At 25.4% G+C, this 24155-nt stretch overlaps 1 protein-coding gene across 1 annotated transcript; it reads right to left on the bottom strand.

Moving 5' to 3' along the window:
- Window positions 1-1333: 1333 nt before the first annotated feature.
- Window positions 1334-19534, bottom strand: LOC112602551. Its single transcript, XM_025350680.1, has 4 exons — window positions 19367-19534; window positions 7802-8230; window positions 7100-7285; window positions 1334-2177 (listed from the first exon to the last, which is right to left on the bottom strand). Exons 1-4 carry the CDS (start codon window positions 19379-19381, stop codon window positions 1761-1763), a joined length of 1047 nt encoding a protein of 348 aa, XP_025206465.1. The 5' UTR covers window positions 19382-19534; the 3' UTR covers window positions 1334-1760.
- Window positions 19535-24155: the final 4621 nt, after the last annotated feature.

The following is a 24155-nucleotide window of genomic DNA, read 5'->3' as shown; positions in this document are numbered from 1 at the left end:
GCAGCGGTCATGAATTTCTCCGACGTTTTGGGTAATTTACGAAGCACAAAAGTTTGCCTACATGACGATACTTATTCAATCGCTACATTTAAAAATACGTGACATCGTGTTCGACAGTCATCGCAATATAAATATACTTAATATGTCAAAATAACACCATTCGACTTTGTGAAGTCAAATACTAAATAGTGACTACTCTATTTTTTCGATTTTTAGTCACTGTTCGCATACCTATTTATTCACAATTCGCAATCACAGTATTTTAACTTTCAGTGTTCATATATTTTACTAAATTAAGAAATATTTTGTAAGAAGACATACAGGGTGTACAGCAAAGCGAGTTCCTCGTTTTTTTTTTTAAATTTATTTTTTATTAAAATAAATCAAATGGTAGGAACTTCGGAGGGTTATATAAACAGAGTGTATTCCTTTTTTATACTTATGTGGGAACTTGGTAACTTATTCCGATGTTTATAGTATCAACATAAGATCATGAAAAATGACAACAAACCCAATTCAAAACTTAACTTACCTATTTAAACAAATTTTGGTCTCGAAGAGCATTCAATATTCATAAATAAGTGTGATTATTTAAAAGGATTTGAAATATTTTTTAGATGTATCTATTTATTTTTGTACTGAAACTTACTCATTGAAAAATGCATTTAAGAGTATTTTGATTACCTAGTTTTTATGAAAATGGTTAAACAAAAAAAAAAAAAAAGAAAAACGTACGTACGTAATATGCTTATATATTGTATATTATATTTAAAAAAACAGTCTACTTTTTCGTACATAATATAAAATAATTGTGGTGTATACATAACTATTTATATCACGTTCGTGTCATATGCATATAATGTCTACACAAAATTATGTTTATATCTGTCTAAAATAATTTAAAAATAAAACGCGATCTTTTACAAAAAAAAAAAAATTAATAATAATAAAATAGTGAAGCGTCTAGCGGGACACCGTGGTGGCAGCGGTTTACATAATAATATAATAATGTTAAAATTATAATATTATTTTATATATAGAAAAATAATGAGTCATTGTATTACAGCCAGTGCTCGAATTGGTGCTGAGAACGGAGCTCCTTGTTTTCCAAAATTATGATACTGCATAAAAGCTATTATAATTTATGGAATATAAGAACATAGTTATAATCGTTCCAAAAGTAATTAACATCTACGGAGTAGTTTATTTGTATATTATGTTATTTCGAAAAACGTTAACTTTTTGAATTTTTTTTTGTATAATTTTAAGAATACTTACCTATATCATAAATTATCCATACAAAATTCGATTTTTATGTATCAAAGTATTTTAAAACTATTTAGTTGTGGAATAATGAATTAAAGACAAATGTCATTTGAAAAAATTTAAAAACCGTTAACGGTAAAAAGTAGTAGTAGGTATATGGTTGAAAATTATGTAAAAAACATATTTTTAAAAACGTTAGGTAATAGTATAATAATTATTAGCATATACTCTTGAAATGTATTTTATTTTTTTGTCTGCGATTTATTTTATATTATAACGTTCAAAAGTTATAAGTTTTTTCAACCTTAAGAGTGTCTCTCAATTTTGTTTACCGATTTCGAGCACTGATCACATTGCATTTTCCTATACCGTCATTGATATTATACTAATAATAATTAATAATAATAATAATAATAATAATAATAATAATACGCTGCATTTGGGGAGGAATGCGATAATACATGATATTATTAAACGACGGGGCGCGTGACGACCTAGAAGCGTTGGTCGGCTGCGTTCTGCGGGGGCGGTACGGTCTTCCGGACTACCGGCTTCCGCGCCCGGTTCTTAGCCATGCCGTTCAGGTTGATCGTTTGTCCGTTGGCCATGACGTACTGGTTCTTGGTGTAGTCTATGTAACCGTACGTGTCGCTGGCCTGCGCCTCCTGCACCGCCGACGACCCGGCGCCCTGCTCTCGCTGCGACCCGGACAGCGGTCGCCTGTCCTTGTCGCATAGCACACCCGACTGGTACGAGTACTCGCGCTTGACGCCTTCCGGGTCTACGTAGCCGTACTTGCCGCGGGTCACGCAGTCCACTCCGATGGTCTCCTCCTTAAAAGTGCCGTCGTCGTTTTCGAAACCCCAAGTGATACTACCGTCTGGGTTGTCGTCTCTGTATCGCCTCAATACCTGTAACACAAACATACATAATATTATGATACATACGTTAGGCGAGTCACTCGTAAAATAATTGTTATGTGTTAAAATATCATCTATAATATGATATTGATTATTTATCTGGTTAAACGTCGCAATATGGTCGGCAGCGTGTACATTTGCAATGTACCTACCTAATATGCACATATACTGCACCCTCCTAACCATAACATATTATAGGGTGTATATGACGTATATTTAAAATCTTTGTATTTTGAATATAACCTACGGCAGCGTTTCCTAAAGTGTGTTCCGTCAGATGTATTTGATTATTGAGAAAATTATTTTTTTTTATCATTTTTGGAAAAGATATTATTGTTTTAAATAGTTTTGATTGACATTTTTTTATTTTAACTAACTTCAATAAATAATAATTCTATTATTAACAATAATGTTATTTTTTTTTTTTAGAAAAATTGGAGTTGAGTTTGAATTAAAGATGTTGGGGTTTCGCAAGACACTTACTATTTTTTAAGAGTGTCGTGGTCGTAAAAGTTTGGGAACTGCTAATCTACGGAACGATCCTATTGTAAAAAATCGATGGTCATTTTTTTTTTATCATAATATTACCTTTATATGATATAGACATATAATGATTTTATAAATAATATACTTTATACAAACATCGCAGGTACGAAAAAGTACAATTTCGTTACGCTGTATGTCCTATTGCTATTGCCCTTGATTGTGTACATCGTTGAAATATACTTATGTTTTCGAAAACCGATTCAACAAAATTAAAATTTGAACTTGAATGACCGAATAACGATACGAATAATTTAATTACATAATACGTATGATTTAATTAGGTCAATTAATACCTAATACATATTTTAAACAATTAAAAATTCGTTTAAACTTTTTAAATGTATTTTCATAAGTTCGGTTTGAGTTTATTTTCGAATAAACAATTTTAATCTGAGTTTGGTTTAGGTTCGGGTACAATATTATTATATTTGATTAGTTCCCATTTCGTTACGGTTTAATTTCATTGAACTTATAAAAATTAAAGTTAAATTATATTTTTGAAATATTAAAACCAGTTTTCAATCGATAAAATACAATTTAAAATTGAAATAAATGCATAATTTGATGATTTTGTAATACAGAACATAAAATATAAAAACAATTCAAAATTAAATTAAAAGTGATAAATTAGTTATTAAAGTATTATTTTAAAATTTAAAATAAAAATGTGTATACACGTACTGTTGTACGAGTATTACTATTATCATAATTGACCGCGTTTATACTTAATGTCAAATAATATGTAATATTGAAAATAATAATTATTTTCTTTATTAATATAAAAATAATTGCATTTATTCTACGAAGTAGGGGATAAACACCACGATATTATATTGTATTTACGTTGTACATAAGGAATTAATCGATTACTGAATAATAAGAATATAAAAAAAAAAATTACTATAAAAATAATAGTTTACTATCTGGTAACCCAAATGTCAGTTTTGTTAAGTTATTTTTTTTATAATATTATTTGTTGTATTTATTTAAGTAACTTATTTATATTGTCTAAGTGATTAATTTATTCCATTTGTGAAAGACTGCTTGTTACTTTATGTCTTTTTACACTGTTAATTCTTTGTTCAAGTTTAATACATTTATAATTTATTATAATTTAATTCTAACTGTATAAGGGCTAAATGAATTATCAATCATAGCGTGGACTCCACTGTTTTCTATCCATTTCCAATATTTTTATTTTAATAATTTTATCTATTCTAAAATAATAATTATTAAAAACAAATCGTTTTTGATATATTGAAAATATAAATTTAATTTCTGAAAATAATTATTATATTTTAATAATGTATTACTTAGATACTTCAAAAACAAATGCAAAACCCACAGTGATGGCGTTCTCAATTTTGTTACCCCTAACTACTATTTTATTTATAAACCATTAACGATTTATCAATCGATAATTTCAGATAATATTAGGATAATTTCATACAATAAGTCCACATGATTTGTCACTGTATATTGATCAATGTAGGTAAATTTCATAAATCATAAGTTATAACCAAGTTTTGAAACAAAAATAATTTTGGAAATAAACGCAGAGGCGGCGAAATGAAATTGTAGTAAAATGGGAATAAACTGACAGCGAAACAGGATATGACCTTTTTATTCATGTAACACAGTATCTGTGAGTGGTAAAAAAAATATATTTTTAAAATAGTTCGTATTTCATATTCTGTGATTATGGTATTACCTAACAATATAATTTTATAATGTCGAGTTTGTGGTGTAAAATTCAACTGTAACTGGAAACGTGATGATCGCAATAAAATATATAATATTGTTGTCGAGCTTCAAATTGTATTTTTTTTTTTTTATATTTAAATTGTTAAGTATATAATAACGTTTATATATATATAATATATATACGATAAGTCATCAATTTCCTCAACACCATTTCAAATAATTTTTCAACGAAAGCGTAACTTTTATTCTCGTGTGCACGGTGTTCAAGTCTGTTTTGACTTTCACACACATATTTATATATATATACGCCATGTGGTGCGTGATTTCATAATATAACAAAACAATATCATCATGAATCAAAAATATTCTAAACCTATTATTTCCACTGTCATTCCTTATCTAGTACGTTGACTATATAATGTGCTCTAGTTATTTTGAAGTTGTTATACCGTTTAATGGTTGTAGATTTTTCTTTAGTTTACTGACTATATTTGTAATCTGTTTAGATATGTCCAGTCCTTATAAATTATCGGTAAGTACGTCAGTTAATCGTATGTAAATGTCAATTTGAAATTAAACTTTCTCAATATTTTTATCAGTGACACAGAAATATACTTCAATTTATGATTTACATTATAGATTATATACTATATACTATAAGCGTATATAATATGCATTCCACTATTACCTACATATTATTAATATGTTATATAATACAATATCATGATATCGTGAATAATGTAGGAACAAACTTAATTCTTATTTTTTTATAATAAAATATTTGTTTAGTAGGTAACAAATTCTAAACACGCCATTTCATAGACATTGTGTTTAATTAGTAATTACACACTTTTTTCCAGATTGGTTCTAAATCTAAGCTAATGTTTTTAATAGCAATGTTATACAATTAGGTATACTTCATTACATAAAGTGAATTGTTGATAAATAGTTATTTTATTTTTATTTTAATTCAGATTGATATTATTATTATTATTAATCGATATTACTTAGGTATGTTATTATTATTAAATATTCTCAAGTATTTGAGTTTGAACTTTTTAAATAATTTTTTATGTATAAATTATTTTTATAAGCTATGATGACAAAAAAATTAATAACCTACTTAAATCGTTATTTATTGAAAACCATTCTTATGCGCATAGGTACCGTAATCGATTATTTTATTTGTATTTATAATAATCAATGGTCATGTAACATGTTATAATAATTAACAATAATAGTCGGCTAATAAAAAAGTATGGATAAATAAATAAAAATTATTTTATGTTTTTTTTATTCTCGATTAATAATTTAAATATGAAAAATTAAACTATATAAATACGTGTACAATTTTGTATTGATATATGGTTTTTTTAGATTATATGCTTTCGAAAATTTTTTTAGTTTCACCGTTAATGAGGTATCATATTTATATTATCTTAGTTGTGGTTCATTCTTTTTAATTTCAAATCGTTATTTTTTATATATTTATCCAACACCGACTGCACTTAACAAATATTCATAGGTATTTCTAGACACCACAAATGTACTTTTATATCTAATATATATACTCGCAAAAAGGTCAATGTCATGTATTATATATTCTATCGAAAATGTAATTTTCTTCATGATTAATTATTGTTGAAAGCTAATTATTTTTTTTCACTTATTTAAAAGACACATTCATATTAAAATATCATTAAAAAAAAAAAATAAAAATAATTTTTGTTTTTACACTATACGCATTATATCCTAACTATATAGAATGGTTAATCATTTTGTTCTTGTCGAATGGTTTTTGACCGCTTCAGTGCATCATTGTATTCGAAGTCTTGACTAAAGATACGCTTACAATATATAATATATATGATATGTATACCATGTATATTGTATATGCTTATTGTTATTTTAATAAGCCATGAAAAGAAAATGCTTAGATGATTTAAATAAACTGGTTTTGAATTTCATATAAAGATAATCTGGTTTATAATCAACTTAAATACAAATGCAATTTAATGACAAGCGATCGTATTTTGTCTTCGCTTGCTTCTGTTGATATTTTTGTAGTATAATGTGGTATAGTAGGTATAGTGTAGTATGTTTACTTACCAAATAGTCACCTCGATAAAAATATATTTTATTTATTTGAACTCAGTGTATTAAAGCTAAGTTTTACCAGCATAATATATGAGAGCACCATATTAAAAAAAAAAAAAAAAAAAAAAAAAAAGAAGAAAATTATATAGATAGTAGTCACAGATATGCGTTAGATTAAACGTTCGGATTACAGGATTTTATCTTAGTGCTGAGTGAGCGAGTGATCGGAGAAGTAAAAGGCAATTTCTACGATATATAATGTATATTATATATTTATATATCGCGTTACTTGAATAAATTCGATGACTAGGATTAAGGCAGTTGTCAGAAGTGAGTATAACGACAACTACAGTTCGAGATAACTCATTTTCAAAATCTGTTGCTAAAATATACTAACAGCAATTGTCAGTTGATAGAAGGTACGTGATTATAGATATGATAATGTCTCAGTGGAATAATAATAAATTACCTACATAGTTTCTAGAACGATAAATCCATTCCGATTTCTACGAGGCTAATGTGTTTATCCCTCGTGTAAAAAAAATCAAAAATAATTAATATAGCACCTGAGACACCGGCTTTTTTGCCCGCTGTTTGTCGGCAGACTCGGTTCGTTCAAGTTTCATTCTTTGAATCGTTTCTGGAGATTTAGGTACAGCATCTATATCTTCAGTGACTCTTACGCGTTTCAACGGCCTCTGTACTACCTTTCTCACAAAGTTTGGTTGAGTTTCTATGGCTTGTATCTGCGGCTAAATAATAATTAAAATAATATTATAATAATAAGATCGGATTATTAATGTAACCTACTCCATTATAAACCTATATTACATTATATATATACGCAATAGAACTTAGAAGTAGAATACTTACTGTTACGCATATATTCGTATACAATTATTACAGAGGGAACTGTGAATTACCTGAATTATTTTGATTTTGTTAATAAACTTGCAAATAATTAGGGCAATAAATTTAGTATTTTATATCTGTATTTTTGAGTTATATGATTATTTTGTATATGACTTAAAATTAAAAAAACATTGAAACTCTAAGTAGCTATGAAGTTTTTAATGTTTTTTTCTTCTAAGAACAATTAAAAAATCAACCAGAGAATATTTTAGACTTATGTGTTTTATGAATTATATAGAAAACCTATTTTCATATAAATCGGATCACAATGAAAACGTATACTATTTAATAAGTAATATAACCATACAATAATATAATTTAAGTATACGAGTCTCTTTAATAGTATTTTACTATACCTGGGGCCGGAATCCGGGGAATTGTTTTTCAGGTTGTGCTTGAATCCTGTCAATATTTTGTTGTTGTTGCTGAACCCTGTCGACTTGCTGTTGCTGTGTTCTCTCAAATTGCTGCTGAGGCGCTTGTCTAGTGGGTTGTGGTGCATCGTCGCCCGCCACATCGCCGTCGACGTTTTCGACAGGTCTCGGCTGGAACGTTTGCTGAGTTACTACTGGTTTATTCGGCTCTTGTCCGTCCAGACTAAAGCCTCGGCCTCTGTACAAGGGCAACGAGACTCTACGGAAAGGCTGCGGCATTGGTTGCTGAGGGTCCAGGTTTAGCTGAGGGATGTCGCGATTCTGCAAAGTGGATCTGGTGAACGTTGGCTGGACAGGACGTTGCTGGCCCAACGCCATTGTCACCAATAAGGACGTGGCGATAAATGCGATCTGAAATAGACAGAATTTTTAAATTTCTGTTACTATTTTTAAAGGTGTATTGTTTTGTAAGTTATAAAAAGCATTTGCGAGGACAGGGCTGCATACAATTTTAATGTAATCGCCATCATTTGCAGATTACCGTAACACAACATTTAATCGACCCTACATTATTATTATCTACTTGAAAACTTATCGACAAGTTTTATACGTTATACAATTCAACGTATCAGAACAATAAAATGCGAGTACAAAATATAATAAAAACAGATAGCGAATAACTGTTAGGTTTTATATAACAATTATCGAACTTGCACTGCAGACTGCAGATTCAAAACATATTATTAAGTATCTATTATATTATTATTATTTTATGAATAAAACACGAAAACTAGGTATTAGATAATAATGTTGTTATAACTATAGGCATGTGCACGTAATACTCGTGCGTTATGCATATTAATGTATTGTATTATATATTATACACACCAACATTTGTCAGTCTATGCAGTACAGCAACAGAGGTATTCCGTACTTCTATGAATACGACTCTCTGGTGAAGTTTAGGGCAAATGAACTTGTACGTTTAACAAAACAGAATATTTTCAGTGTATTTCTCTGATAGCTTTTAATATTTTTATTTGTTATAAATTTAAATATGTAGGTTTTTTAAATTTAACTTCGTCTTTATTATTTTTAATCACTAATAATTCTAAAAAAATTTAAACACTAAATAGTACCCAGTCAATGTATATTTTTACGTTTTTTATAAAATATATTATTGGTTCGTTACTAAACCTAAGTTAAACCAGAGATTCGTAATCGTGAATCTACAAAATATCTTTGTGACTATATTACGCGCGAGACGAAAATAAAAAATAAATGTTAGTGTTCTAGTTCATTTAATGTTATAATATTTTAAATAAATTAGTTACAAGTAAAATCTATAGGCAAGATTAGATCAGATCTATAAAAAAAATATCAGAATTCACAAGTAGTTTGATTTGTATCAGATAACCATAAACCAATAAATAGTGTACCTATATTGAATAGGTAACTAAATATTTTAAATTTATTACATTATAATATGTAACTGTGTGAGTTATGATATGGTACATTATGAGTGTAGGTACTGGTGACTGATAATGAGTATAATATGTGTTGTTTCTGAAACTCTAATTATTATTATTATTTATAAAGTTAATTATATATATATATCGAAAATTCGAAAAATATTCTGACATTTATGTTAATGGAGAAAAAAAAACAATACAATTTCTAAGTCGACGACCTGTTTAATATGACTCGTCGCATCGCCTCTGTCAGACGATTGTGACAAGACGATATTCGTGGTAAATTCTTTCTATCGAAGTTTTTTTTTTTAATTTTTTTTATTTAACCTTAATATATCAAAGTGAGAACAAGAAAAAAATGTTTCATTGTTTCAATGCAGTCACGTATTCCACGTGCCTATTTCCTGGTCATTAATGACCGTTACGACGATGTTCAAGTGCATATATTATAATGTGTAGGTATATTAAATTATTTGTTTATCGATGGATGCATTTTTTTTTTTACAAATATTTTTCAATTTCTCGCAACGATAAAATCTTATTACTCATTATTTTATTGGCAATATACATATGCGAATCGTCTAAATTTCCGTAACGCAATATAATTTATATTATAATGATTAGTCGATAGGTATTTGAGTGCACCGAAGAAGACTGCGTGGCGGTACATCGACCTCTCACGTGGCGGGTGGTTGACCAAGTGGTCCGACTACGGTTATTGTGTGTAAATATATTATAGATTACTGTCTTATAACTAATATTGTATATAACTTTTATTTATATATATATACGTAGGCATGTATATTATACGTTACCTTGGGCCAGTATAATTTTTTTTTTATTGTTATTCTTTACAAACGAGCTTGTAATTAACGGCTTACAAATAAGATTCATTTAAAAGACGACGATCGAATGCCTGCGGTCTCATGTTACATATATTGTACATAGGTATTTGACGTGTGACGCGATATTAACGAGACCGAAACGGAAGAGCAAGTTTGAGCTTACGAATCTATGGCGTAGAGGCCAGAGGGTTGTATGCTTCCATTACCTTAGCCCCATATGCCTCTGATTATTACGACTAATTATAGTTATAAACGTATGGTAACTATGTAGTATTATAATAATCCGTCCCTTGGTATATGTTACACATAATATACGTATGTATATATGTATACTAACAAAAAATTGAAGTATTAAACAAAAATGAAAAAATAATCATTTTAATGACAATTAAAAATGATATAATAATATCTTAATACCCCATTCAAGTCAGGTATTATCGATTGCCCGTTTTATTATAATACACCCCAAAACCCGCACTCTGTATATTATAATAATAAATTAAAAATTTTTGATTCTCAGTTTTTGGCAAGGACCAACAGAAATATTTAGCACGTAACAAACCTGTATACTCATATACATTATTATATTATGGTATATATTACATATTATAAAGTCCGAACGGTTTTTGATTATTACGTAGTGCGTAACGTTCGAACTATGCATCAATATTATTGGAATTCGATATAATATAACGTGGAATTTTTCAGTCACATATTTACGATTCAACTTTAGACCCTCCGAAATGTTTTCAAAAAATATTTTTTTTCGATATGGCACTGTAAAATGATTTTTTTGGGAATCTATATTTTATATTAATATAGGATACATTTTGAAATTTAATTTTGTATTTTTCGCTTTAAATAAGTTGTTATTTTTATCTTATTGAAATATACATATGAAAAAAAAATCTTATTAATATTATAATATTAAAAGCTCTACATTAATAATGTACCCAGCTATATATATATGCCTATTGTAACAGAATATTTTTTATCGTATTTATTTATTGTATATCTAAATTCATATTATTAATTATTATGATGCTTCATGCATCCAAATTACTATAGTAGTTACTTATATTTGATTTCCAATGGTCACATTGAATAATTTATTTTTTTGTATAAATTATCTTAAATGATAATTTAAAATTTATTTCAGTATTTTATATTTTGAAAAACTTAGAGTATGTATCCATTTTCTCTATTACATTTTTAATGAACTGTTGTCTGTTTGAACTTGAACCACCTATATAATTTATATTTATATGGTGTGAGGCAAGTTAACTCAGTGGCCTGTACTGGTGCCGCCGTCGACGATTGATTATTATTATTATTATTCCGAATCCGTGCGAACAATTTTATTCTATATATATGTATTTATTTTTTTTATATGTATATGATTATATTGCAGTATTCCGCGTTTGGAATACCAAAATCGACGTCGTCCCGCACCGTTACGCACCGGATGCGTTCGAATATCATGACGTATTGGTTTCACACGAATTTTTTTTCCCCGTTAAAGCGCGCTGCAGTAAACTCGGTCACAGCCTACAGGTAATATATAACTATAATAAAATATATGTAAATATTTTAAGTGTATATTTGTACATCAGAACTTATAAAAAAAACTATCTATAAAAAATATAATATACTATAGTTTGTTTTCGCGTTGTCTTAACAACTGAGATATCTAATACATGCGTTTATAATTTTATAAGTGACTTGTTAATGCAAACTTTTTAAAAATTTAAACATTAGTTTTCATATAGTTTATTAAAATATAGTTTTGAAGTTTGGGCAGGTAACTGGTCGAATATGTTAATAAATAGTTGGTAGGGCGTAGTAAGGCATACGAGGACAAACTGCTCGGCGAAACACCCTATCGTCATATATGATATATCACCGAACTATAAAAAAACACCTCACTGATGGATGACGACTTTTACTTTTATAATTACATATTTTATATTATGATCAGGTACAAGGGCACAATTGGTCATATTATATTAGTATTTCTTATCTAAAATATTATATTTTATTTAGAACAATATATTGATAAGTTACAATATCTAATCGTATTAAATTCGATATAAATTATAAAATCATATAATAGAATGAAAATTTAAGACTCATTTTTGATTAAATTGTAGAAAATTATGATTTTTTAATACATTGAAACAATTTTCAGTCTCAATCCATTGCGTTGAAGCTCAAAATTAAAGCCACAGAGTGTAGTTATAATATGTGTAAGTACCTATAACATTTATAACTGAAATTAAATCTAGTATCAATAACAATCCAAGTTTTATCTTCAAAAAACCTTTAACTTTGAACATAGACATTAAAAATCAATGAACCTATGTTACATAACATGTATTGGCGTATTATGATATTAAAAATATCAAAATAGCATTGGTCGGGATAGTTGTAGTAGGAGCCAGTTCGGAAGCTGTCGTTGGTCGAACATAAATAATTAACGAGTGAAATAAAAATATAATGATTTAAATAAATGGGTAACATAAAATAAAATAATAAATTACTTTTAGTATTCTGATAAACTACAATATAATAATATCCCAACGGTCTGGCTAAACTTAGTGCAATTACTTGCTATAGTAAATCGGAAGTTTCTTACTCCTAAGTTCTAGTCCGGAGGATTTAAAATAAGACACGATTGCTAAATTGAGCTATTATAATAATGTAATAGACTCTTCTCAAGAATAAGTTTCAAGATAATCTGGCACTTATCATTCGTATATTATATGCCATTTACTTACACTTAAAAAATCTAACGGCGCATAATTTCCGTTTAGAACTTCCTTCAATCCGTCTCTTCAGTAAATTATTATTAGGTACCTATAATTCGTTTATATAGGTATATTGATAAATTTCAAGTTATAACCAGAGCGCGGATTTCTATACAATCGCATATTTTTTTTATTTCACTTTTTTGGATTTTTGTCAATTTTCTTCACGAATTATAATAATTTGAATCTAATGGTGCAATTTTTTTTACATATTTAATGATTATTGCACGTTTTTGCATATTTTTACAAAACTTAAAATGTATTGCATATTAAAGCGAACATTTTTCATAAATTATTTAAGTAATTAATTATTGTAAGTTGTGTAATTTGTGAATTTTAAATAAATAAAAAAAATTGTCTTGCATATTTGTTTCATATTTTCATAATTTTCATTGTATATTATGTGGCATATTTCGATACTTTTTAGTACATAAAAAAAAATAAAAATATGTGCTCTAGACTCTATAGTTATAACTTATAACCTACAATATTTTATACTCCGGATGAATTATCACAATAAAGACTTTTACCAATAATTTTAAGAGCATACTCGTAAAATCGTAGTCATATACGTTTCTGATTTATTTAAAGTCTTTTAACAGCTGTTGCCTATTAATGAGTGATTATATACCTACCTACCTCCCTAAATATATAATATATATAATACGTTTAGTTACTGTTTGTTATTAGATATTTCACGATTTCTAATATTATTATAGTATAGTAGATAATATTTTATATCTGTGTGCAAAGGTAAAAAAAAAAAAATTAGTTCACTTAATTGTAATTGACTTTTTGTCAACATAATGATTTTGTTGCCAAATGCCAATATATTCTGCATCTTGATCAATAATTTAAGATCGCATAATATACTAACGCTGCAACAAGAAGGTCATCATTGACTTTCCTTTTACTGTAACCGACATGCTGCGCAGTGCAGCGTTAATACGTTGGTATATAATACATAATGCGTTTGGTACTTAGTAGGTATTTTCTCATAATCGAGCCATTCTATGGTATCATTATGTTATTTTAATAATTATTATGCTATTATAATTTATTGAGAATATATTATTCGACCAGTTTTTGTTTTTAATTTAACTTTCGTTACCATTTAAAATAATATATACACATATATGCGTTCAATCGTCGTCATTTTTCTTTGCAGGTTTACTAATTAAAATGTTTAATGTTATTGTATAAATGTATTTAACGATTAAATTTTTAACAATATTGAAGAAAAATATAATTGGATGATTTTATAGCTTATCTTTCAAATTTAAAGCTAAAATAATAAGGCATTTCATGATATAATATGTACAATACATTACATATGTGATCTTGAATTTAATTTTTCAAAATTATGAATGTAATAATTAAAATAACAATTCATCTTATTGAAAATAACCATCACAAATACTTCCTATAAGTTATACATAAGTTGTACTTATTATTTCGCCAAAACAATACGAAATCTGATAACCATCATGAATGGAATTAACGCTAAGAATTGGTCAACCGGACATTGTAATGAGTGTTGGTGATTAAATTGATTAGGTAACAATATAATCGGATGGTAACTTTAACGCGATTTAATAATGCAATAACTATTATAAGCCTCTTTAATGTGATGTTGAAATTAAACTACCCAGCAATAAGCTTAGTGTAAATTTAAAATCATTAAAAAATACATTTTTTTTTTTAAACTCTATCTTTATTAACTATTTAATATTTATAAAAATAGTATTTCATTAGGACATAAAAAAAAAAAAAATGATAAAAATTAATTTTACTATGAGCAAGTTGAAAAATGTATTCATCGTTACTAATTATAATTAGTCAAATACAATAAGTATATATTTTAACTTACATCATTCGTTTGGTTTGTTTACGTATAAGTTTTTTTTAACTCGTATGTATAACGTATCCATTTTAGAGAATGTTAAATTTAAATTCTTTTCTGCCGTAATAATTACTAAACCATTAAACCACTACCGTGTGTTAAATAGACCGATGTGATTGTAGTGTTCTGATAATAAAAATGTATAATAATACACATGAAACTATAAAAGTTATATTGTTTGAAATATAATTCGCTTAAAATGATTTTCGTCCTACGTAATGGCAGATATATATATATTATATGTCAATGGAAACTCAAGTAAACAAAATTATAATATATTCAATTTACCAATCGAGTATTCAGAGCTCTTCTTAGATTTAGACTAGAGTTAGATACTCGGAGTATTAAATTTAATAAACTGAATTTCTACATTTATCTACTATATATATATATATATATACGATTAAATGTACCTGTTTACCGTTAACAATTTAATACGAATCAAAGAATCTTTCATTAATAACTTCTAATAAAATATTTTACAACAAGTAAGTCCTTCTTTAAATAAAATACATATATAATATTTATATCACTCTATCATAACTAATTTGTGTGTTTTTGACGTTTGTGTCATAAATTTTGTGTTTTTATTATAATAATATTTTGAGTTAATTTTATAAAGTTTCTAATACATATATAATATTATGACTGTTTTAAATGAAATCATTTTTTTCGGTTGTAAATTTATAATTTAATAATATAACGTTAATCTGTATTTTATACCTACTTACAGACTACAGTATACAGGCAATGCAAAGTACATAAACATTTAAATATTTAGCTCTGAATATACTATATGAAAAAGTTTATAATATTTTAAGGGTAATTGAATGTTGACATTAAGTATAAAAACATAAGAACACTATAATAGATGTATTTAATAAAATTTTTACAGTTTAAGTATAATTATTAACTGTAAATATCTATCAAATAATAATATAAACATCATATCATGGAGAATTGTGTTAAATTTGTGACTTTAGGCGAAAGTAAATACATTGACTTTATACATTGGATATTCGCTCTAGTTAAAAAGTGAATGTGAACCTATTCGGGTTGCGACTAAAAACCTACGCAAATATTATTTAACTGTATCAAAATGATTATATCACGTGAGACATTCGATACGAGTAATTTCAATACTTTTTCCCTTGTATTTGTAATACTTATATTAAAACGATTAGTTGCTGGTTTCTTGTTACTTAATATATTAAGGATAAATTGATGAGTAAAAAAAAAAAAAAAATGTATTCTGTTTAATAAATTATACCTTTATCAAATTTATGGAATTTTATTTTTTAATTGTTTAATCCAAAGATGAAATATTAATGCGATATAAGTACCTATATAACTTATTTGAAATGCTTATGAAATTGGAAATCGTTGATGATATATAAAGGTTATATTTATCTTATTGTGAACAAGTTGAATATTGTTTTATTTTATTTTAGTGTTATTCTTAACGAGTAAAAAAAAAAAAAAATCGTCCAATTCGTAAAAATTGTTGTAGATATAGATTTGAAAACTGTACATAATGTAGTTTGTGTTGCATCACTTTATTATCAAGTGCCCACATATTATTCTGACGGTCAACCTGTTAATTATCATCCCAAACAAACTATTATGCGACCGAATTAGAGCGCTGCGTAATCGAGTGTATTCTATATATAGGTAAAATAATACGAAATGTTTAGTATTTTTTTTTTTTTTTTTGCTAGTCAAAACTATTGAAATTTATGATTATTTACTATATCCAACGGGACTTGTCCGTCCGACAACGTTTAGTCCACTATATATTTAGCACCTATAATGTATGTATACATAATAATAATATAAGCACCTTTGTCTCGGTATATGTACAGTTAACGTGTGTAAACCAGATTCTAACGATGACTACGTTTTTCAAAATAATTGAAATTTATACGCCATGTACACATTATTATACTGTGTTTGAATAGTCTTTATTTTTCTTACACACAATAATATTATCTTGCATTGAATTTGCACTGTCAAGGTTGTACGACGTTTATATATTTATTGTACGCACATATATAGTATATTATGCGGTATAAAAAAATAACATAACGAACCACCAGGGTTGAACGTGCAGTAAAACATTTTGCAAAAGCAAGATTGACCTTCAACGATGAAAAGAAAAATCGCGATCAGTATATTGATATGGTATACCACCTAACACACGCATCGGTCATATTACACGCTCCTTAATGATATTTTCATTTCTTTGGATGTGATTACCGAAAATTAATTGACCTCGAATAGCCATGCCAAGTTCAACTCGTTTATTTATATCCGTTGAAGTAATAAAAGTTTTAAAATTAATATACGTTTGAAATAATTGATCTGTAGATATATATTATAGTTTTTTTCCAGTAACAAGAAAATTACATTTGTAACGATTGAGTATTTAAATTTAAATTTAAAGTTTTATTCGTTAACAAAGGGTGTAAATTATATGTACGAGTATTAAATTATTAAGTTTTATTATAAGAAGATATTCAAATTTATATTTATTATTAAGTAGCTATATTAATGAATTCACAAATGCTGAAATGCGTATTAATTAATAAAAAATAAACTTTAATACAATGTTTATTAATTCATGAAAGATGTTTTTGAATTTAAATTTGTTTGCTTTATGAACAAAATAAATATTATTGTCAGTTTAATAGTTTTTATGTAAAACAAAACAATACTAATAAATGTGAATATTATTTTAATTTTTCTTTTTAAGTTGGAAATTTTTTTTTAAATCTAATTCATAGAACATTATTAGATTAATCTTAATTATTTCTTTGTTAAAAATAAAACAATAGACAGTTGTATACTAATACAAATTAACAGAATTCAATCAAAAGTTTTCTTTATAAACATATATTATATTTATGTAGAACTTAATAACTTGTTTCCAGATTTAACGTAGTAAATGTTGTATTACCCTTAGAATAATGTATACCAACCAATATATAAAACACCATTAATCAGTGAAACAGTTAATATTTATCTTTGAATGATTGAACTAAAAAAATGGGATTTTTTAAGGATGCACGTGTAATGTATTATTTTATTCTATTTATTAATTTATTTTTGTAAAAAAAAAATAATACCCAAATAGTATTCATTACGTTTAATGCAAATAATTATATTTTATTGAGTTAAAAATAAAAATAAAATGATTTTTAATAAACCATATTTTAAAATCTTAATAATTGAATTTAACATTAGTTAAATTATTAAAATATGATTCTATAAGTATACACATTGTAGACACAAAATGATTCATCAAGTATGCTTTCCTCATATTTGTCCTTTAATAATGCATTTATTAAAATTAAAATTTTTAAAATTTTTAAGTTAAATTAAAGACCATTTTTTTAAATGCTTAGAATTTTTTGTATCATTTAACGAGTATTGTATATCGATACAAATTTCTTTTTTCTAATATAATTAAATTTTTTTATTGTAAATTGTTAGTTGAATGATTTTTTTGAAAATATTGAGATATCTAAATCAAAATTCAAAGATTAGTGTTTGGGTTGTTAAACTTAATGTACCTGCTAAAAATTATTGCCTTTACAAATAATTTTATGCAAAATATATATAATATTTAGTAGGTATAGTCATTCTTATACTCCTATTATACTCTTAAAATGTATACAAATAAATAAATTAATACTAATACTATAACTTAAAAATAAATATTGAATTTATCTTCTAAACTTGCTGTTATGAATTATACTATTCTTAATATACTCCTATATAAATATTATAATAAACTTTGAAACTATTTGTTTGAATTTCGATTTATAAATTGTAAAAATTATCTAAATTAACTATAAAAATAAAAATGATGACACTTATTTGATAGAATAATATTTTAAGATACTATAAAATTTTTTTAATTCATGCTCCTTAAGTATACTTTGAAATTTCAAAAGCCAAAATTAAAATAATCTAATAATTCATTATTAAAGGAACAAATGGGGATGAGGATGTTTAGTGAATCACCCTAAAAAATAAACTTGAAAAATATAAAATTAAGTTGAAATGTAACATGCATTTTATAAGACGTTCAAATCAAATTAAATTAAAATGTTATTGTACATTATATTTTTAAATTTATAAAGCTATAACTTCATACCAATTATTTTGCATATTTTGTAGTTTTACTACATTCGATTCTAACTTATGTGTAAAATATAATAATTATATGGGTATTACATATGATTTTTTATAATTTAGTATTTCATATTATTTCTATACATTAATAACTATAACTAGCGAAATTTATTTCGTAACATCCGAAGCTGTAATTATATATTTGTCATGTTACAAATTTACGACAAATATACCTTTTCTATCGAATACTTTTTTTTCAAGATACCTATAATTTATTTTATATTAGTTTTTTTTTTTTTTATCTAAATAATTCTTACCTTAGTTAAAATAATAATAATAATATTTGAAAAAAATATACTAATGTATTATTAAAATGTACTTACGAATGCAGTAGCCATATTATGAACGCGATGTGCTTGAAGACGATGAAATATGTAAAATGTTTTCCTCGATAGTTGCTACTGATGTCCAACAGGAGAGTAAGTATAAAATATATGTGGCGTCAGAGACGAGATAGTGTGCACTGCACTCAGTTAACAGCAACAGACGTGTCAAGACGAGCAAACAGTCGAGACAAGACGTCCCCTACTACCTATACATATTTTCTTTCACAGCGCCATTATTATTATTATTTTTATTATCATCGTCGTTATTATGATATTGGCTTAAAAAGGGTGAAAAAACGTTTATGACGTGCCTTGTCGTTATTTTTATATTAATATTATGGTTTACACAAAAAAATATAATATAATACATTAAAATATTAAAATATTGTTAAATAACTATTATGTTTCGATATTATTATATCTTGTTTGATAGATTTAATATCAAATATAATGAGGTGTATTTTATTATGAATGAGGTTGATGTGAAATGTGTCTAAGTATATACATAGTGTTGAATGGAATGAGTTTTCAAAAGTCCAATACTTAATTATACAGTTTACCTATACTTAAATAATATAATTTTCACTTGTTTTGTACAAAGTATTTCATTGGAGCTTCCACTGTTCAAATATAAATAAATAATAACAGTTATAACAACAAGTTTGAAGATCATTATTTTGAACTTGTACTTTTTTAAATTTTTGCATTAATGTACAGATGCAATTCCAAAGTATATTTTAAAAACAAAATAACTCGTTTAATTAGATGTTTATGGGAGTTAAAAATTTTTAATTTATTTCAAAACAAACTATTAAATATTGATGTATATTTTTTTTGCGAAAAATTAATTAATTGCCAGTTATGTTTCCAAATACAAAATGAAGAAATGAAATTTTAGAAACATTAAATATATATAGAAAATATTTTACAAAAACATTATAATTAGTGTTAAGCTAAGTTAAGTTAACTAGTGTTAAGAGCTCGTAATGATAGTTATTACTTTTTAGAAAAGCTGAAAATTCTTTTTATTTCATTATTAAAATAATATTTTAGTTTAGTTTCATTATAGGTACCTATACTGTTATCATTGATAAAAATATATCTATTATATTATTATTTTAATCTGTGAATTTTTAAGTGTTTCATTCAGTTTTGAAAAAAATTATCAAGGATAAATAAATTATAATAACATTTTAAATTATTATTCCTTATTTAAAAATCTACAAAAATTCGAAATATTCTATTGTATTTTACGTTAAACATTAAATAGAATCAAAAATAATAATAAATAATGATTAATTATACCACAAATGTTGATAATTTTGCTGTGTACCTATGTGAGATATCGTATAATTGTCAACCGTAAATAGATATACATATTATTATATGTCGAGCAAGAGAATTTTATGAGATTTAATGTAAAAATACTATTGATTATTAGTGTAAAAATGCATTAGACGGTAACTATTTATTGAGATATTGTAAATTCCCAACACGTTAGATTACGGTTGTTTATACATTTAACGGTATATTTAAAGGGTTATTGAAATGTAATATATGACTAAATTATGTATATCAGTCTATATAACAGTTATCATCGTTATACGATTTTGGAATATCATATTTTTATTGAAACTTTATAATATATATAAATACAAATAATTTGTCTTTGTAAAATTTAAAAAAGTATATAAAAACACTTAAAGTTAATACAATGGGAAGATTTCAGATACATAATTCATTTTAATCTCTAAACGTATTAAACTTAAGGATTATCATTGAGTGTTTTTTGTTATAGTTTTTATAAAAACTTATAGCACTTACGTTACGATGGTGATATTGTGTCAAGAGACTGAAATTATGCTGAAAATGCATGAATAGTACGTAACTAACAATAAGCTACGTTTTGACAGCGAACAGCTTGTAAAAAATAAAAACATGTTTATTAATTAAATATCATGGGTATTTTATTACGTAAAATACTAAAAGTCGATTTTTTTTTTTTAATTTAACAGTACATTTTAATAAATATATTTAATATTTATTGTAGGCATTTTATGTGAATATAACGATATGGTTATTTTTTTAGCCTGTAAACGTTAAAGCATTATATTTTTGAAATATTATGGTTTATGACCTATATTCTAAATTTAAATAAAAAAAATAATAATAAAATTAGTGGTATTTTAGCACGAATATGTTATAAAATTTACATCGATAGGATGAGAATGTTTAAATTGCAGTAGTGAGTGGAGGTGATAGCTAGAATATATTCAACCACGTCGATTAAATTACTATAGTAAATAATTTTGGTATTTTAATCGCGTGTCAAATGCTAACGTAACTGCGTAACACAAATATATATCTCAGGTTAAAAAGTAAAAATTCAAGTAATTCTATTACATAAATGCTATCATTTAATTGATCAATTAAATGTATTTATACATATTACATAGTGTTCAAAAAAATAAGATTAAAAACAACTATTTTAAAATTTTGAGGTTTTTTATTGAAATACATATACCCAGTATAAAAAAATAAATTGGAATTTTTTTTATAGATGACTCTTAAAAAAAGCACATTCAAATAAATTGACTTCTATAAAGATACTTGAATTGATATGTAACTTTTAGGGCATACAGTGACATATAGTATGTAATATAATATTATATGACCTTATTAGATAAAAATGTAGTTTGTTTGGAATATGAGCCCGAAGGAATTAATATCAGTATGAGCTGTTAGATTATAAATATTAATAAAATAGACACTATTTAATGGTTGAATAATGGTTCTAGTTCAAAAAATTAAATTTTAACGAAAATTATGTAGACACGAATATTCTTAATCGACATAAAGGCAACTCAATATTAAGTTGTTAGATACATTCATTTGTATTTAGGGTTTTGAATTTGAAATATTGAAAAATATTTTTTTCTTTTTTTAAACATGCTCGGTTATAGATCATTAGAAATAATATGTTGATCATGTATAGAAAATATTGATAATAAATAACTTATACTGAATCGGTCTCCAATGTGTTAAAAAGCTGTGTTTTAATTTGTTATAGTATCATAAATTTGTGAAATATTTTCTACATTACATGTAAATATGTTACATTTTTTTTATATTTCATACAATAAGCCTGCAACTTATAAAAATGTTCATTTGCAAGTTGATGAAACTATAAAATTTTAGATACAATATTTTTTTTTTATTGATTGAAATGAAATATTTTATTAAATTTTAAAATCCTGTTTATGTTAAATTAGAAATAGGACTAATAAAAACATAATAATGTGTTAAATATTTAATAAAATATTTTTAAACAATTAAATAGATAAATTACAATTTAGTTTATACTTATTATATAAATATTAAATTTTAAATTGAAAGGTGTTTAAAAAAAAGTTATGTAATCAATATTGTATTCATTATACAATATAAATATATTTTAAATAACATATTTGATTAATGTTGTAAAGAATCTATGAATTATTTCGAAAATTAGCAAAAATATATTTAAATAACTGCAGCGTACGTTTAAAACTAAAATTATAAAAAATATATTTTAAAAGTATTTAAAAATGAACAAAATAATGAATGAATATTGTGGAAAATGGTAAAATAGAAAAAATTATAAAAAAGTGTCTTTTATAAATAGTAATTACCTACATATTATAATAATATTTGCAATCTAACTGCATTTAATCTAAAAACAATGATAAAAATAAAAATAATTTTATCAATACTGGCTACTACCAGATTATGTATAATATTGCAACTTATACCATCAACAATCAGAATTAAATAATAATAATACTTTGAATTTAATTTTGGTAGTGTTATTTTTTGTTCTTATAACTATACTTACAATGGCTTAAAAAATATTTTATTATTTACATTAACCTATTCCTATAACCAATATTGATTGTTGATTGTCTATGGGACGGTCAAGGTGATTCTTATCCAAAATTCATAAAATATTAAAAACTTCTTCGAAGTAATAATTGTTCATTTGCATTTACTTTATTTGTTGAAGTATTACTACTATAATTATTTTAAAAACACGAACAGATGAACCCGATGATAAAGCAAATAAATGTAATAGAAAGTACTACATATTATATTTAATATTTTAACTATTCATAAATATATACCTTCTATGAACAAACATCATTAAGTGCATTATAAATTTATTTAACACAAAGATTTCTAAATAAATAATAATACTTACTAATTATAATGAAAGCCATACAAAATTAACAAAGATACTTAATAAAAATATGTATACAAATTTAAGATTTTATTTATTCTTGTAATGCTTATAATTTTAGAGTGATTGATTATTTTTATTGTATTTGTTTATTCAAACAATCTAATACCTAATAATAGTTTTGAATATGAGTATGATATTAAGGTGTATTTACATTTTAAGCAGAAAAAAGTATAATATTATAGTTGTTAATTGATGTCTGCATTTGGCCATCTCTCTTAGTTTTCAATAAAATAAATTGTAAAAAAGTGTTTACCTACAAGAATAATAATTACTTACGTTATATGTGTAAAGAAAATATACGCATGTATGCCGTACGGTGTATACTGTATATGTATTGAATTATTAACCACAATGGCATTACAACTGTTATTATATTTAAAAAGTACTTGTATTATTATAGCATTACAAAAGTATGTAATATATATTATACTTTCATAGAATAAATAACTTAATTTCATGTATATGTGGTGTAGATTGGCACGAAATTGATAAAATGCATACTACATA

This window comes from Melanaphis sacchari, unplaced genomic scaffold (genome assembly GCF_002803265.2).
Source record: "Melanaphis sacchari strain LSU unplaced genomic scaffold, SCAv2.0 Contig8_pilon_pilon, whole genome shotgun sequence".
Taxonomy (NCBI): Eukaryota; Metazoa; Arthropoda; class Insecta; order Hemiptera; family Aphididae; genus Melanaphis; species Melanaphis sacchari.
This window is presented reverse-complemented; position numbering and strand designations above follow the sequence as displayed.